Source organism: Staurois parvus, unplaced genomic scaffold (assembly GCF_062004578.1).
Source record: "Staurois parvus isolate SC_StPar_1 unplaced genomic scaffold, SC_StPar_1.0 ptg000357l, whole genome shotgun sequence".
NCBI classification, from domain to species: domain Eukaryota; kingdom Metazoa; phylum Chordata; class Amphibia; order Anura; family Ranidae; genus Staurois; species Staurois parvus.
In genome coordinates this window covers 2732034-2749586 of record NW_028318153.1, presented here as the reverse complement: position 1 = coordinate 2749586, position 17553 = coordinate 2732034, and the positions used below count along the sequence as shown (strand labels likewise).

General features: G+C 40.1%; 1 protein-coding gene across 2 annotated transcripts in view; it reads left to right on the top strand.

The window, feature by feature from the left end:
- Nucleotides 1-17553, top strand: part of KCNK2 (potassium two pore domain channel subfamily K member 2) — a 153353-nt gene that overhangs the window by 49610 nt on the left and 86190 nt on the right. For both annotated transcript variants that reach the window (XM_089684812.1, XM_089684814.1), the window contains exon 3: nt 2430-2547. In XM_089684812.1, coding sequence (XP_089540938.1) covers nt 2430-2547 — 118 coding nt within the window. The remainder of the gene's footprint in view (nt 1-2429; nt 2548-17553) is intronic.

The window sequence follows — 17553 nt, the reverse complement described above, 5'->3', positions numbered from 1 at the left end:
ACACATCTGCACACATGCAGAAAAAATAAACATTTTTGCCTAGGCAGGAAAAACCTAACACTGCTTTGCTGCACAAATAAAGGCAACATGACATGACCTTTAGGATGAAGGTCCACTTTAAAGCTGTTCTCCAGCCTTGAGACCAGCCCAGCTAAACTTTAACCCCCTTCTATTTAATCCCCCTAGTAATTAAACAAAAACTACATTTAATGGCCCAAACCTGAATCTACCTGAATCTCTATTCATGTGGCACATTGGGTCCCAAGTCTTGCTTCTTCTGGACTGCAGAGGTGTATGGTTATTCCTCAAGTTTCCAACTCACTGCTTGGTGACACAGACACTACCCATTGGTTGTCCATTGGGTCCACGCGGATTCCTGAAGATTCCCGTGTTGACGTGAATTTTTTATTTAGTCACCAGGACAAATACAGCGGGTGGATCTCCCCAACAGGACAATAAAAAACATGATAGGGTTTCTGACTACTTACCAACCTAACCAAAAATAAAAATAAAAAGTTTTGACTTAAGATGCACTTTAAAGTGTTACTAAACCCAGGACCCTGCATTCATTATATCTGGTCTTCCACAGTACACACAACATGAAAATGCAATCATTTTACTAAATATAAACTGCTAAATACCTTTTCTCATCAGCAGTTAGAGCAGTCTTGTGACTTCTATCAATGTTCAGCAGAGCACTGGTTAAAGCTTGTAGGAGGAGTTTTCTTTCTGCCCAGGAGGATGCAGAACCCCTGCCTCTCTGTCTGGACAGTGCTGATTGGCCCTGTGCTGATCACATGCACTCTCCCCCCCCCCCAAAAAAAAAAAAAACCTCTCTAGCAATACACACCAAACTGAGCATGTGAAGAGTGACTCCACATCATATGTCTTATCAGGAAATAAGAGGGGGACACTGGAAGAAGGGGAGGATCAGAAAAGTCAGGATCAAACAGCATTTTTACAGAATGCAAAGGATTAACCCCTTAGGTTCCACAGTGAGTATATAAAGCATTCTTTACTGTATATACAGACTGGTTTTACTGTTGTGGGTTTAGTAACACTTTAAATACATTAAGTACAAGTACATTTATTTATGTTGGTCTATACAACAGATCAAAAATGGGGACAGCTGAGGATAAAATGACTGGGGAATCTATTTCCAAAAGAAACTCCAAGCAATGTCCATGTGTGAAAATACCATTTGCTCCAGCTTGCAAAGGATGCAGGCTAATTTCCTCTAGTACTAGTTAATTACTGCTTAGTACTTTCATTTCCTGTCCCTGAAAAGAGTTCATTATTTGATAGGGAAAATCTAGAAATGTTGATTGTGCATAAGCACTGTCCTAAAAATTAACAATTTTGTCTTAAATTCCTTGGCACCACCTTTCCTTTGGCTTTTTCCCTATAATATGGTGGAATTTTGATGAGGATGCTTGCTGACGGAACAACCAGACATGAGGACGGATACAATTCCTGTGTGGAAGTCTACAGATAAAGATTTCCCTTTTTACTTCTGATTCAGAGTCAATACATTCTGGTAAGCGTGGTGGAAGAGCACTTGGTGGTGGATCACTGAGGTGGTTAACTGAAGGAAGAAAAAATATATTCTTTGAATGAAGATTCTCACTTTTGCTATTTTGGGACTTTACAATTTCTTATTTGTTTGTATGGACTCACTTACACAATTTTGCTGATGATCATTTTATTTTATTAGCTCTGCACTTTGTCATAAATATATATTTGTCAATTTGTATTATTTATTATTCCCCTTAGCATGATTCTTTTTATTTTTTAGTGTGAGTACTGTGCCACTCACCGTTCTTCTTGCTGAAGGTGAATCTGTATCTAAGGACTTGCAGTGCAAGGATCTCCCTGCCTCTGCTTCAAGCATTTTGTTGATCTGTGTTTCCTCAACCACTACTGCTGCTCCCTGAAGAATCCCCAAGTAGTCATCAATGCGCAGCCCTGACATGAGGATGCAAACTCCTGCTTCTCTATCATGATGGCTGCCTCCACATAGATACAGTGCAGAACAAAGCATTGTAACTCAGTAATGGGGAAACAGTTGCAATGAGCCTAAAGACATAACTGGCGACTAGTATTTCCCCCAATGCATGCCTTTTTTTTGGGTACAGCTCCCAAAATGAAGGTCCTTTTTTTAAAAGCCCTTTTTTAAATGCCCCATAACCCCACGGGAAGGTCACATTTAAAGTGTATACAGCAGATCTCTATAGCTTCTGGGAAGGCACATTGAGTTCTATAGGTCATTGGCAGCACACTCACTTTGTACTTGGCTGCGGCCAAACACTGCTGATCCACAGCCAAAGTGACAATGTGACAGGGCAGATACAGACACTGCTTGAATTCTGAAAATGATGTCTCATTTGTCATAACTGCCTTGTGCTAACAACTTTATTTCAAACTTACAGCACGTAATGGCTGCCATTAATGCGGGAATAATACCTCTGGGAAACGGCTCCAGCCAAAACAGCCATTGGGACTTGGGGAGTTCGTTCTTCTTTGCTGGGACTGTTATAACCACAATAGGTAGGACCTGCTTTTGTGTTTATATATCTTTTTATTAAAATTGTTATTAAAGTAACTCTGTCTCCACAAAAAAAAAATGTGCAAAAGAAGATTTTCTGTAAAAGAAAAAAACAATGAACGAAACCAGACAGTGACTCTAATTTTTCTGTCTTAAAGAGCTATGGTGGGGGGGACCCTCATTCTTCGTATCGACCACACTTTTGCGGGATGCATGTCTCCCATGATTTGATGTGATTCCATTCTCTGGTTCCCACGTTACTACAGGACATACTCATGGCATAGCAGCCTATGGATTGAACCACACAGAAAGAGACTCAGGCATTCCACATGGCCAAAAGTTTGTCTGATGCTGAAGGTTTTTCAGCCACTGTAGCTCTTCAAGAGAACAAAAAAAGGAGCCACCATCTACCAGAGAGGTAATTAGCATTTATTTTCTTTTGCAAGGAGTTTTTTTGGACTTTTTGTGGTAAGACATTCACGTTAAAGAGTTTGTTTAGGCAAAACCTTTAAGTACCCTCCACAGGGAAGAGATGTCCATTTCACTCATTACTGCAGGGCTATAATTACCGTAATAGCAGACGTGTTCCTTATTTTTTCTCTTCTGTCCACTTTTGGACTATTGTGGCAACATTTAATAAAAGGAGGTGCTGGGATTGTTGAGAGGAGTTAGAAGGCTGTTTGTAGTTCAGGAAGCACAAAACCACCTCTTGTTTGCAGGTCCATACAGAATAAAAGGCTTTGCATATAATTCTGTTATCCTGGTTTGCTATATTGCCCAACTGTTGTGGCCACCATCATTGTCAACGGCGCTCCAAAAAAAAAAAGAACACATTGCAGTACTAAATAATCATATCACACAAAAAAAGCTTCATCAACCATGTATGCTGAAAGGAATCTGATGTCTAAATACTGTACAGCCCTGAATCCCATTTCCTCTAGGTAGATAAGAGACATAGGAGGTCCTATGGAAAGAAGGGTTTAGCACAGTGGGCAGCCGTGAACTGGATGAGATTACATGCAGCCTGTTTATTCTGTGTGTGAATCTCTATTCAAGCACTGCAAAAATCTCAATTGAATGCTAGGTAGAAAAAAAGCCACTCAAACTCATTTTCTGTATCTGCCAAGGATCAGACATATTCTTTATTCACTCCTGGCTTTATACCATCAATTTATATCACAAGTTAAAATTGAGTACTTGGCTTGTCACTGTTTAAATAGTGATTCTTATTATATAAATGGATGTTTTTAATGTATTCAAAATTATGTGAACAATACTCATGTAATAAACGTGAGATAAAAGAATTTAACCTGTACCTGTACCCACACTATGGACATTAAGATTTTTTGAAACAAGCCCTCACTGATCTCTGGAGCTGCAGGCACTGTGGGGTAATTCATCTTCTAAATTTGCAGCTGAAGCTTCTCAGTTTTGCTTGAACTTTCTCTCTGTAGCTCAGCTCCCCCTCCCAGCAGTGAGTTGCCAGCCTATCCACTTTCTTATTTCTAATGTAAATACAGCAACAGATACACAAGAAGAAGGGGGAGAGTAGAGTGCTGAGACCAGACTTTACTGCTTCTTTTGTGAACTTGAGTATGAATTGCTCAAAAAATGCCTGCAGCTGCAGAGACTAGCAAGGGCTTATTTACTGATTGTTAACAATTAGTAAAAATGTGTAAAAATGTGAATATACATAAATTGAACACAGTTCAAGCTAAATGTTAAAGTTCAGGCATACATTTAAAAAGGCATTTAAACCAGTTGTGCGTTAGTTAAAAAGCAATTGTATGTAAGTAAAGTACACAAGTATAACAGACTTCCAAGTAGCTCTGACATAAAGATGGAGGGTGGCACTAGCAGCCAATCAGGGCTTTGATCTGCACCCGTATGGGAAACCCACATGTTTACTGTAAGGTTAGGTTAAAGGCAAGAATACACTTGTAAGATTGAATCATTTTGTATATGAAAATGTCATATTTTTTGTGTCATAACCATTTTTTTGTTAGACTGCTATGAAATTGGTGAGTACAGATATGTGTATAGTTGTGGGGGTCAAGGCCTTTCTTTGCTGTAATTTGTATTTATTTAGGGTCAACTAGTGAGCACTGGTTTTCGGCTTTCTAAAAGCCCAATTTAACTTTCACTTTAAATCAGCTAAATACATCTAAAGTCAAGCTGCATCAAATTAAGAGGGGTTCATAGCCTAAGCCCTCATGCACACTTGCCGTTTTTACAGCGGCTGTTTTTGGCTTTTGAAATTTTTGTTCTACAGCTAGTAAACCCCCCAGCATGTTATCCTATGTGTCCATGCACTCATAGACTGTAATCAATGTTTTTTGGCTGGAAAAAAAATCCAGGACTAGTGGGTCTCTAGAGGAGTTTTTTTAGCTGTAAAAACGTTCTAACGCTGAAAAATGCAGCAAAACACTGTAAAACACGGTAAAAAGGCATTTTTTGGATGTTTTTTGGCCAAAAAAATGCTTAAAAATGCAAATGCAGAAAAATGTGGGAAAACACCGCTAAATGCAAATGCAAAAATGCTAAAAAAAAGCTGAAAACGTGACTTTACACAGCTAACGTTACCAGCGTTATGAAAACATCCAGTGTGCATGAGGACTTAGTTCTCATGCACACAGGATGTTTTTACAGCGGCTGTTTTTGACTTTTGCCATTTTTTTCTATTATTATTATTACACAGGATTTATATAGCGCCAACAGTTCGCTTAGCGTTGTACATTATAATACAGTCAGTAAACTCCCCAGCATGTTATCCTATGTGTCCATACACACATAGGCTGTATTCAGCGTTTTTGGCAGGGGTGTTTTTTGGCTGGAAAAAAACCCCAGAACTAGTGGGTTTCTAGAGGAGCTTTTTAGCTGTAAATATGCTTTAACGCTGAAAAACGGAGCAAAACATAGTAAAACACATCAAACCAGCATTTTTTAAATTTTTGGGGGTCAAAAAAAGCTAAAAACTACAAATGCAGCAAAATGTGGCTAACCACTAATGCAAAATTGTAAAAAAAAAAAAAGCTGTAAAACTCACATTTTAACGTGACTTTACACAGCTAGCGCTACCAGCGTTATTAATTTCCAGTGTGCATGGAGCCTTATAGCCGCTTCACACTGCCCCAGTGCAGCTTTGTTGCTGGTTAGCTGCACTTTCCCATAGACTTCTATGACGTCCTAAAGTGTTGGTGCGATTTCAGAAAGATGCAGCATGCAGGAGTTTCAGTGTGCTTTCTGAAACTGCACCAAAACCGCAGAACCTCAAAGAAACTGGAGATACCCGCACAAAAAAATGCAGGACAGTGTGAAGTTGCCCGTACAGCCTGAGTAGAAAAGGCTGTCCCCTGCCAGCATGCTGCAGAAAAGGGATACAAAACATGAAAAGACGTGCATATATTGCAGAGATGTACTCTTTTTTTTTACCAGATATACACTTTAATGTGTTAAAAGCTAAAGAAAAGTTTATTTACATGCTTCTTCATATTTCCATCTTCTGATGTGTGATGGTTTTGTTGCTTTGATTTCAACTATGCTGGTCTCTGCTGTAACATTTTTCCTGTGAAATAGAAGTACATAACATTTATCTCCTGGCGAGCATTTCTCAGTCAGTTTGTGTTCACACTAAGAATTTGACATTTATGACTGAATAAACCAGTCTAGGCTTTGAGAACCTGGATGGAACATTGAAGTGTCAGGGCACACAGATGTGGAAAGGAGTCAAATTAATAATTTACCAGGAGTGAAGAACATAACATTTTAATCACTAGGATGTGTATAAAATGTAAAAATAACGTAAAAGCCTTTTTTTGGATACATATTGGCAGTAGAAAACTTTTTTGCTGTTATAATTTTGTTGCCAGAAATTTTGTTACCTTAATTTTCAGCACAAATAGCTTTTATCACTGGCATTTGAAAAATGATCAAGAAAAGTAATTATCATTTACTGACCTTTAAAGTATAGCTGGGATTTGAGAAATGTAGCAACATACATGAAGTATTGGTTAAGAGTTAGTTTTTGGGTCAGGTTTAGTCAAAAGGTTAGGGGTTTTATTGATATTAAAGGCTAAATTCACCTTTTCCAGAAAATAGCCAATGCAGTCAAGGGGCCACAGTAGGTATTAACCAATTCAATACCGGGCAATTTTACACCTTCCTGCCTAGGCCAGTTTGTAGGAAAGTTATAGAGTTCACAAACTATGGTATAGATCTGAAAATTGATCAATCCTGAAGTACTGACAGCCAATCTAATTTCTTGAGGTCTAAGAATATCAGAAAAGTACAGATATCCCCCAAATGACCCCTTTTTGCAAAGTAGACAGTCCGACGTACTTCATAAGAGGCATGGCGAGTCTTTTGAAGTTGTATTTTTTTTGTCATAATTTTTCAGAAAATGAAAAAATTAAAAAAATTAGTTTCACTATTTTATTTTACATATTGTCACCAGTGCAGTACAGCGTCATCATATAACTGGCATGGCGGTGATCAGGGACACTGACTGGTGACAGTATAAAAAAAAAATATATATATATTTTTTTTTTTTTTGTATTTTTTATTTTTATTAATTTTTCTTCTTTTTTTTAATATTTGTTTTCATATTTCACTATGACCAAAGTAGTACAATGTTACCATAGTAACATTGTACTACTTTGGGGAAGTAATCAGTATTTTATTTATTTTTTTTACACAATTTGCTTATAGCAAAGAATTACTTTGCTATAAGCAAGCATTTACCTAAATGACATCGATTCATTCAGGGTTTTTTTTTTTGTGCTTAGCTGTGATTTGGCCACAGCTAATCACATGACATGTGCATGTGATTAGCTGTGACCATTCACAGCTAGACACTAGTTTACAATGGATGGCATGGATGAAGCCATCCATTGTATACAACTGTCATGTGATCTGCTGTGATTGGTCACATGGTACCGGCAACAGGGGCCGATACTTAGATCTGTCATCGGCCGTGTCTTGGCCGGTGACAGATCGTGCCACTGCACGGCTCTGCAGGAGCGCAATCTGCGCATGTGCGGGAGGACGCCATATGGCATCCACCCGGAATGCTGATGACATTTGCCGGCCGCCATTCGGCCATAGGGCAGGCGGCAAACGGTTAAAAAGCTGTGCAGCTTTGTAAAATGTTCATTAATTTAGGCCCCATGCACACTAGGCATCAAAAATGCCACTTTTAAGGGAGTTTGACTTTTTATTTTTTTCTGCCTCTAAATGCCTCTCTGTGTTAGATTATGTGTCCGTGCACAAATAGGCATTTAGAGGCAGGAACGTTTAGAGGCAGAAAAAACCCCCCCAAGGCCAGTGCATTCAGGAGAGGAGTGCTTTGCCGTCAAAAAAGCCTGATGTACCTAAGTGTTGTTAGGGGTTTTTTTTTTTAGCGGTTGGGCCTTCATTCATTTCAATGGCCAGAATAAATCAATATTGGCCAATAAAATGAAGGAATGTGAAAATGCTTGACGCAGCGTAGCATGTCCAAACACATTTGAAAAAACATGGCTTTAAGTGTGTTTTTTAATGCTGATTTCTCCTACCAAGAGAAAAGTGTTTAGAAGAATTGCAGAAGGCCTTAAAGTCATACCTGTAGGCCCCCAGGAAGCTTGACTGAAGAACTCCCATGTCTTGCTTTGTTGCTAGGATGTGAAAACCATTTGGTGCTCACTGCCAGCATTACAGGAGTGAAAACTAACAATTTATATGTCCTATGAAGGCAGGACATGAGGATTGCTAACTGGGAGCTTTTCAGCCAGGCTTCTAGAGGATCCCATATGGCCTACAGGTATTACAAAAAAATGAATGGACATCTTACAAAGCTGCACAGTTTTTAATACATACTAGGGCCACCTGACTGAATAGGTTATTTTTTGGAAAAGGTGAACTTGGCCTATAAAGTATACTTATCATTGGGGGAAAAAAATCTGTTTGTGGCCATATTCATAAACAGCAGGCAACTAGACATGTCTTCAAGACCATCCGGGGAGCCTAGAAAACCTGGGCACTTAAACTGCAATCTCTAAAGCCTCCTCGTGATATTGAGCTCTTGCCACAACACACCTGCATCCCATACTTTCCTGTTACGCATATTGAGGTAATCTATTATAGCGCTGGACCAACACAGAGGTGTTGAGACTTTCAGTGCATTTTAGAGCCCAACTGAATTTTTAGTTTAAACCATCATAACACATTTCAGGTGCATAAAAAGGTGTGCAAAGTATTGCAGACTGAAAACAGCCAAAACCTGAATAGAGAAAACTGTTCCCAGCCAGCATACAGCAGAACAGAAGTCTTTTCTGAAGGCTTTCTGCAGTATTCCAGCATTAACCCTACTCAGAAGTTAGTAAATCACTGTTATTTCCCAAATGTTTTAAACAGATGTTGCTGGAGACCACAGGTGGACTTCCTCAATAGGACAAAATGTAAAAAATTATATTACCCTAAATATGTACAATCCTAACACCTCTTATTTCATGAAAGCAATAGTGCTTGGAATAGATTATGAAACTTGTCCAATTCATTTTTGCCCTGTAAAAGCAGTTCCTGGAGGATGGTTTGATAAGTTGTTGTACTGGACTTGAAAATGTTGGCTGATCATTCCAAAAACTCTCTTCTGTTAAATAATTCTCTTCTGTTAAATAATTACTTCTCCGATAGACTGTAATTTAAGGTAAAATGTTCTTATTAACTGTCAGGAATTCCATAATTCACAATGCAATTTTCCAAAACCTTGAGTTGGTTCACCTACCTGCTAAAATATTCCTATACTAAAGTCGTCTACAACTCCCATTCCACATCAGTGTCCAGCAGGACAGCCAGTGCTGGAGAGTGACAGAGCCGGTGTGCTGGTAGCTGATGTATTTCACATTACACTTAATGTTAATGTTCAGGAGCAGCAGGGTCACAGGATATTATTCTAAGGAAGGCTGCAGATACAGGCTTTAGGCCAGAGCCCACTGCCTGGGCATGGAAGTCTGTTTTCCTAAAAGTAATCAGATAATCTTGGTTGTTCCTGCAAATATAGCACAAACAGCAACAGAAATGTATTTGCTGACTGAAATAAAGGGTTTTAAAAGGCACTCCATTAACCATTTCCATACCGGACACTTTTACCCCCTTCCCTCCCAGGCCATTTTTCAGGTTTCAGCGGTCATACAACATTATACCCAAACTAAAATTTTATCATTTTCTTCACACAACTAGAGCTTTCTTTTGGTGGTATTTAATCACCACTGGGGTTTTTATTTTTTGCTAAATTAACAAAAAAAGACAGAAAATGTTGAAAAAAAAAACACGTTTTTCTTTGTTTCTGTTCTAAAAGTTTGCAAATAAATAATTGTTCTTCATACATTTAGGCCAAGATGTATTCTACTACATGTCTTTGGTGAAAATAACCCAAATTAGGATTTATTTTTTAGTTTGTAGGAAAGTTATAGAGTTCACAAACTATGGTATAGATCTGAAAATTGATCAATCCTGAAATACTGACAGCCAATCTAATTTCTTGAGGTCCAAGAATGTCAGAACAGTACAGATATCCCCCAAATGACCCCTTTTTACAGAGTAGACAGTCGACGTACTTCATAAGAGGCATGGCGAATTTTTTGAAGTTGTATTTTTTTTGCCATAATTTTTCGGAAAATGAAAAAATGAAAAAAATAATTTTCCCTATTTTTTTTAAATACTGTCACCAGTGCAGTACAGCGTCATCATATAACTGGCACGGTGGTGATCAGGGACACTGACTGGTGACAGTATGAAAAATATATATATAAAACATTTTTAATTTTTTAAATTATTTTTAATTTTTTATTACATTTTTCTTTTTTTAAGATTTCTTTTCATATTTCACTATGTCCAAAGTAGTACAGTGTTACCATAGTAACACTGTACTACTTTGGGGAAGCGATCAGTATTTTTTTTTTTTAACACAATTTGCTTATAGCAAAGAATTACTTTGCTATAAGCAAGCATTTACCTGAATGACATCTATTCATTCAGGGTTTTTTTTTTTTGTGCTTAGCTGTGATTTGGCCACAGCTAATTACATGGCATGTGCATGTGATCGCTGTGACCATTCACAGCTAGACACTAGTATACAATGGATGGCATGAATGAAGCCATCCATTGTATACAACTGTCATGTGACCTGCTGTGATTGGTCACAGCAGGTCACATGGTACTGTTAATGGGGGCCGGTACTCAGATCTGTCATCGGCCGTGTCTGAGGTACACGGCTGGTGACAGATCGCGCCGCTGTGCGGCTCTGCAAGCGCGAAAACTGTGCATGCCCGGGAGTACGCCATATGGGGTCCACCTGGAAATCTACAGCATTTTGCCGGCCGCCAAATCTCTATTGGACGGAAGTAAAAAGCTGTAATAACCACTGTCATAAAATGTTTTCTAATTTCTGTGGAGGCAGCCATTGGTTCTGTAAATGCCCCTCAAGATAATTTAGCCTGGATAATGTGGCACACCTCCGCTGAAAAAGAAAATACTTGTAACACTTACCCCTAGCGTTGGTGGTCAGGCTGTATAGCTAGCTCTGTGTTCTTCACCTATAGCAGCCCCCTTTCCCATAAGGCAAGCAGGCCTACTGGTACTCTGTTACCCCCAGGTCTTATACACAATGCTTTGGTACCTGGCTACCACTCTGGGTTCAGGGCAGGCAGAGTTCAGAGAGTAGTCAGGGTCAAATCTGTGGTCACAAGGCAGGCTGAGTTCAGAGAGTAGTCCAATCTGAGGTTGATAACAAGGAAATACAAACTAGCTGGTAGGGCAGGGATCAGGCGAAGGTGAGGGTCAAGGCAAAGGAACAAGGCAGGAAGACAGGAAGCTTGAAGTACATGTTGCAAACACTGTCACAAGCATGACACTAAGGGCTTGGAAGGCATAAAACAGGTTTGGGCTCCACTAAGAGGCAGGGTTGACACCAGTTACCCTGCAGTTGGACAGTCAGACAGGGAGAGTGCAGCTCAGCCAAAACCAGAATGCTGGATTGACCAACAGCTAACATGGAACAGGAGCATTAAGCACTCATGACAATACTTTCTTCAATTAACTAAACACCTCCCTTGAGTAAGTTAACCCCTTCCCTAAGTATCCTAATACCACCCCTGAGTAGTTAAACATCTCCCCAGTATTGTAATTAGACTCTTGGGGCTACTGTGTGTGAACCATTTACCCTGCGAAGGAGATGAGAGGAAACGGAGGAACTCAAACCTGCTGAAATACTGAAATATTGAAAGCTTTTGTTTCATGTATAAATGCTTGCACGTGTCTAAACACATATTGTTGGTGTAGACAAAGAAGTCAATTGCGGCTAATCACCATTTTTAATGAGGAACAAGAACAAGGTGCTTGCAGTTATAATTGTCACAAAACAGCATGAGGGTATTATAAGTGAACAAAGCAGAAGTGTGGATCAGCAAACGTTTATGTAGCTTAATCCAACACCAGCAGAGAAGAGTGGCAATCACTGGCTGAAACAACACTCCAAACACCTGCCCACTCTATATTATTGCATGGTGTGTAAATTCGGTGCTCCTAAAAGTTCTTATATTCAGCTAAGAGGAAAGTTCTGGCACTTACTACCAAGGCAGAAATTGAAACAGTATCTTGCAATCGTGCACCTTGTTCTTGTTGAAAAAACTAGGCTGTTTAAAGATAATTCCAGACCCCCCCCTTCCTCATTATAACAAAAGTTAAAAGCTTGCTTAATATGTAGGGGAGGGTTAAAGCAAAGAAATGCTTACATTATTTTTCACTCCCATAGGCTTCTTCCCCATTTTCAAAGGTACAAAAGGGATGAGGCCAACAAGAATAAACAAAAATGACAAAACAAGGAAAAAAACGATGGTGGGCCATCCTGGACCCTATAAAATGCTCCTCTTTTTTAACAGTAAAAGTTAAATACAGCACAGATAATAAGCAAAGTCCTAAGCAGAAATAGTTATAGGAGTGATGTTCTAGGAGAAGGCAACTATTGCCATACAGTTGCAAGAAAAAGTATGTGAACCCCTTGGGATTACAAGGAGTTTTCCATGAATTGGGCATAAAATGTGCTCTGAACGTCATCTAAGTCACAACAATAGAAGAACACAGTCTGCTGAACATAATACTACACAAACATAAGATGTTGCCATGGTTTAATTGCACATAACATGTAAACATTCACAGTGCAGGGAGGAAAAAGTATGTGAGGCCCTAGCTTAATGACTTCTCCCAGAGCTAATTGGAGCCTGGAGTGAGCCAACCTTGACTCCAATCAGTGTGATGATATTGGATGTGTTGCTGACAGCTGTCCTGCCCTTAAACAACACACACCTGTTTTGGGTTTACTGGTTTCAAGAAGCACTGTCTGATATGAACCATGCCTCGCAGAAAAGAGCTCTCAGAAGACCTACCATCAAGAATTGTTGACTTGCATGAAGCTGGAAAGGGTTACAAAAGTTTCTCCAAAAGCCTTGATGTTCATGTGTCCACGGTAAGACAGACTGTCTACAAATGGAGAAAGTTTAGCACTGTTGCTACTCTCCCTAGGCGTGGTCATCCTGTAAAAATGACTGCAAGAGCACAGCGCAGAATGCTGCATGAGGTAAAGAAGAATCCCAGAGTGTCAGCTAAAGACCTACAGAAATCTCTGGCACATGCTAACATTTTTGTTGACACATCTACAATAAGGAAAACATTAAACAAGAATGGAGTACATGGGAGGACACCACGGAGGAAGCCATTGCTGTCCAAAAAGAAGATTGCAGCACGTTTGAAGTTTGCAAAAGAGCACCTGGATGTTCCACAGCACTACTGGCAAAATATACTGTGGACAGATGAAACCAAGATTGAGTTGTTTGGGAAGAACACACAACACTATGTGTGGAGAAAAAAAGGCACAGCACACCAACATCAAAACCTCATCCCCACTGTGAAACATGGCGGAGGGAGCATCATGGTTTGGGGCTGCTTTGCTGCCTCAGGGCCTGGACGGATTGTTGTCATTGATAGGAAAATGAATTTCAGAGTTTATCAAGACATTTTGCAGGAAAACGTACGACCATCTGTCCGCCAACTGAAGCTCCGCAGAGGATGGGTGATGCAACAGGACAATGACCCAAAGCATACAAGTAATTCAACAAAACAATGGCTGCAACAGCACAGAATACGCCTTCTGGAGTGGCCCAGTCAGAGTCCTGACCTCAACCCGATTGAAATGCTGTGGCATGACCTTAAGAGAGCAATTCACACCAGACATCCCAAGAATATTGCTACACTGAAACAGTTTTGTGAAGAGGAGTGGTCCAAAATGACTCCAGATCGTTGTGCAGGTCTGATCTGCAACTACAGGAAACGTTTGGTTGAGGTTATTACTGCCAAAGGAGGGCCAACCAGTTATTAAGTCCAAAGGTTCACATACTTTTTCCTCCCTGCACTGTGAATGTTTACATGTTATGTGAAATTAAACCATGGCAACATCTAATGTTTGTGTAGTATTATGTTCAGCAGACTGTGTTCTTCTATTGTTGTGACTTAGATGATGTTCAGAGCACATTTTATGCCCAATTCATGCAAAACTCCACGTAATCCCAAGGGGTTCACATACTTTTTCTTGCAACTGTAGGACATGATAGTGGTCTAAAAATCACACACAAACCCAGACTACAGTTTAAAGACAGAAAGGGTAATCACTTTTTGGGAATACATAAGCAGGTATCATGCTCTAAGGACATTACCTGTCTAAGAGAAAGGAGGGGGTGACCAGGAGGTAGTTTTTGACAGAGTTTATCCAGATAAACCACATTTTGCATACCCAACAGGACAGCCTCTACTTGTATGTCATTTGATACATGGGAAGTACATCTTGAATAGTAGTAGACCACTCCGCAGAGGAAGGGTAAAATTGGAATTTCTGTTGGTATCTGTTGCCTAGTGTAGCAGGATGCTTCACAGATAAAACAAATTGTTATGAGATCATCTAGTAGGAAGACTGTCAGACCTAAGGTCAAACTGCCTATCCCTGTCTGTCATTATCTGTGTAATAATTTCAACTGAATAAATTGGTCTCTAGCAGAGATCTTCAATTTTGTATATTGTGCCACACAATGGCGGACTGACAACTCATGGGGCCCCCGGGCAATAGGGGATCATGGGGCCCCTGTGCTCCAAACTCAAAAAAGCCTATGAAAAAGGTACCAGGGGCATCTCATAGGGCCCCCTACTGACCCCGGGCCCTCAGGCAGTGCCCGAGTTTCCAAATTGTCAGTCCGCCCCTGGTGCCACACCATCTTCCCAATACTTCTCTGAAAATGTAGGAATATCACTTTTTTATGTAGTAAGTATCGAACTGTCTTTTAATTTTATGATCACAAGTGGACGTGCACTAACACATTAAATTTTATTGTTATTGGTATACAACACTGTTGATTTTTCGTAAACACCAATTTATATTTTCAAGTGGTTGCACTATTTCTATAGGGTTAACTCATTTTGGTCAACACGGCCTTTGGGTAGTGAGAGAAGGCGCTCAGCTTATTTACATCAATTTCCTTTTATGCTTAGACTTGTGGTTGGGGGAGGGGGCATTAAAAACACGTGGTTGAGTTCTCCCCCCCTCCCCCAAGCTGCAAAGGCACTGGACAGGAGTATTCACATACCACAATCACTATGCTTTGCTTCACACCCATGGAAAAAATATAATCTCTGATGCATTTAGCAGGTGGTACCATCGCCACCCATTCAAGCAAATAGGAATGCACTGCAAAAGCCCCACCACCACCCGCAATGCATGCAGTTGTGGTTGTTGATGCAGCATTTACATGTTGCCTTCCTATTGCCATCATGTTGCCTTCCTATCGCCTGTCAAAAACTTGTGAAAAGTGGTCAAAGTGCAGGTTGCTTTTCAGAGGCATGGCAATTTCACTGCACAATTAAACTTACCCTTAGGGTATCCAAAATCATATTATAGTATCTCCCAGAAGTGAGTACACCCCCTCAAATTTTTGTAAATATTTTATTATAACTTTTCATGTGACAACACTGAAGAAATGACACTTTGCTACAATGTAAAGTAGTGATTGTACAGCTTGTATAACAATGTAAATTTGCTGTCCCCTCAAAATAACTCAACACACAGCCATTAATGGCTAAATCGCAGGCAACAAAAGCAAGTACACCCCTAAGTGAAAATGTCCAAATTGGGCCCAAATTGTCAATATTTTGTGTGGCCACCATTATTTTCCAGCACTGCCTTAACCTTCTTGGGCATGGAGTTCACCAGAGCTTCACAGGTTGCCACTGGAGTCCTCTTCCACTCCTCCATGATGATATCATGGAGCTGGTGGATGTTAGAGACCTTGCACTCCTCCACCTTCCGTTTGAGGATGCCCCACCGATGCTCAATAGGGTTTAGGTCTGGAGACATGCTTGGCCAGTCCATCACCTTTACCCTCAGTTTCTTTAGCAAGGCAGTGGTCATCTTGGAGGTGTATTTGGGGTCGTTATCATGTTGGAATACTGCCCTGCGGCCCAGTCTCCAAAGGGTGGGGATCATGCTCGGCTTCAGTATGTCACAGTACATGTGGGCATTCATGGTTCCCTCAATGAACTGTAGCTCCCCAGCACTCATGCAGCCCCAGACCATGACACTCCCACCACCATGCTTGACTGTAGGCAAGACGCACTTGTCTTTGTACTCCTCACCTGGTTGCCACCACACACGCTTGACACCATCTGAACCAAATAAGTTTCTCTTGGTCTCATTAGACTACAGGACATGGTTCCAGTAATCCATGTCCTTAGTCTGCTTGTCTTCAGCAAACTGTTTGCAGGCTTTCTTGTGCATCATCTTTAGATGAGGCTTCCTTCTGGGACGACAGCCATGCAGATCAATTTGATGCAGTGTGCGGTGTATGGTCTGAGCACTGACAGGTTGACCCCCCACCCCTTCAACCTCTACAGCAATGCTGGTAGCACTCATACATCTATTTCCCAAAGACAACCTCTGGATATGATGCTGAACACGTGCACTCAACTTCTTTGGTCTACCATGGCGAGGCCTGTTCTGCGTGGAACCTGTCCTGTTAAATTGCTGTATGGTCTTGGCTACCGCGCTGCAGCTTAATTTCAGGGTCTTGGCAATCTTCTTATCCTAGGCCATCTTTATGTAGAGCAACAATTCTTTTTTTTTCCGACCCTCAGAGAGTTCTTTGCCATGAGGTGCCATGTTGAGCTTCCAGTGACCAGTATGAGAGAGTGAGAGCGATAACAACACATTTAACACACTTGCTCCCCATTCACACCTGAGACTTTGTAACACTAATGAGTCACATGACATCGGGGAGGAAAAATGGCTAATTGGGCCCAATTTGGACATTTTCACTTAGTAGTGTACTCACTTTTGTTGCCAGCGGTTTAGACATTAATGGCTGTGTGTTGAGTTATTTTGAGGGGACAGCAAATTTACATGTTATACAAGCTGTACACACACTACTTTACATTGTAGCAAAGTGTAATTTCTTCAGTGTTGTCACATGAAAAGTTATAATGAAATATTTACAAAAATGTGAGGGGTGTACTCACTTCTGTGAGATACTGTATACTTGTTATTCAATGTAGCTAATAACAATTGGATAGGAATGTCACTGCATGGCTGTTGATACGCTGTATTGTAATATTATACTGTTGCTGTATATTTTAACATGAGAACTTGTTACAATATACTTCATGAGAACTTGAAAACTTAATGAAAGACTCATTTTAAAAACCCTTCTTTTAACCAGTGATAAATGTCTAGTAGATTGATACTTCATAACAAAAGTGGAATAGGTATTTGGTGCACTCCAAGAAGGGTTAAAAATGGTACATGCAGAATGACCTAAAACTGGAAAACAAGGATCATATTGTGATGAAAATATATATGTGTAAAACACAATATCATGTAAAGATAGTGATATATGAATATATATGTAGTCCTAATAATGGGTAGTCCTTTTAAAGTCCTT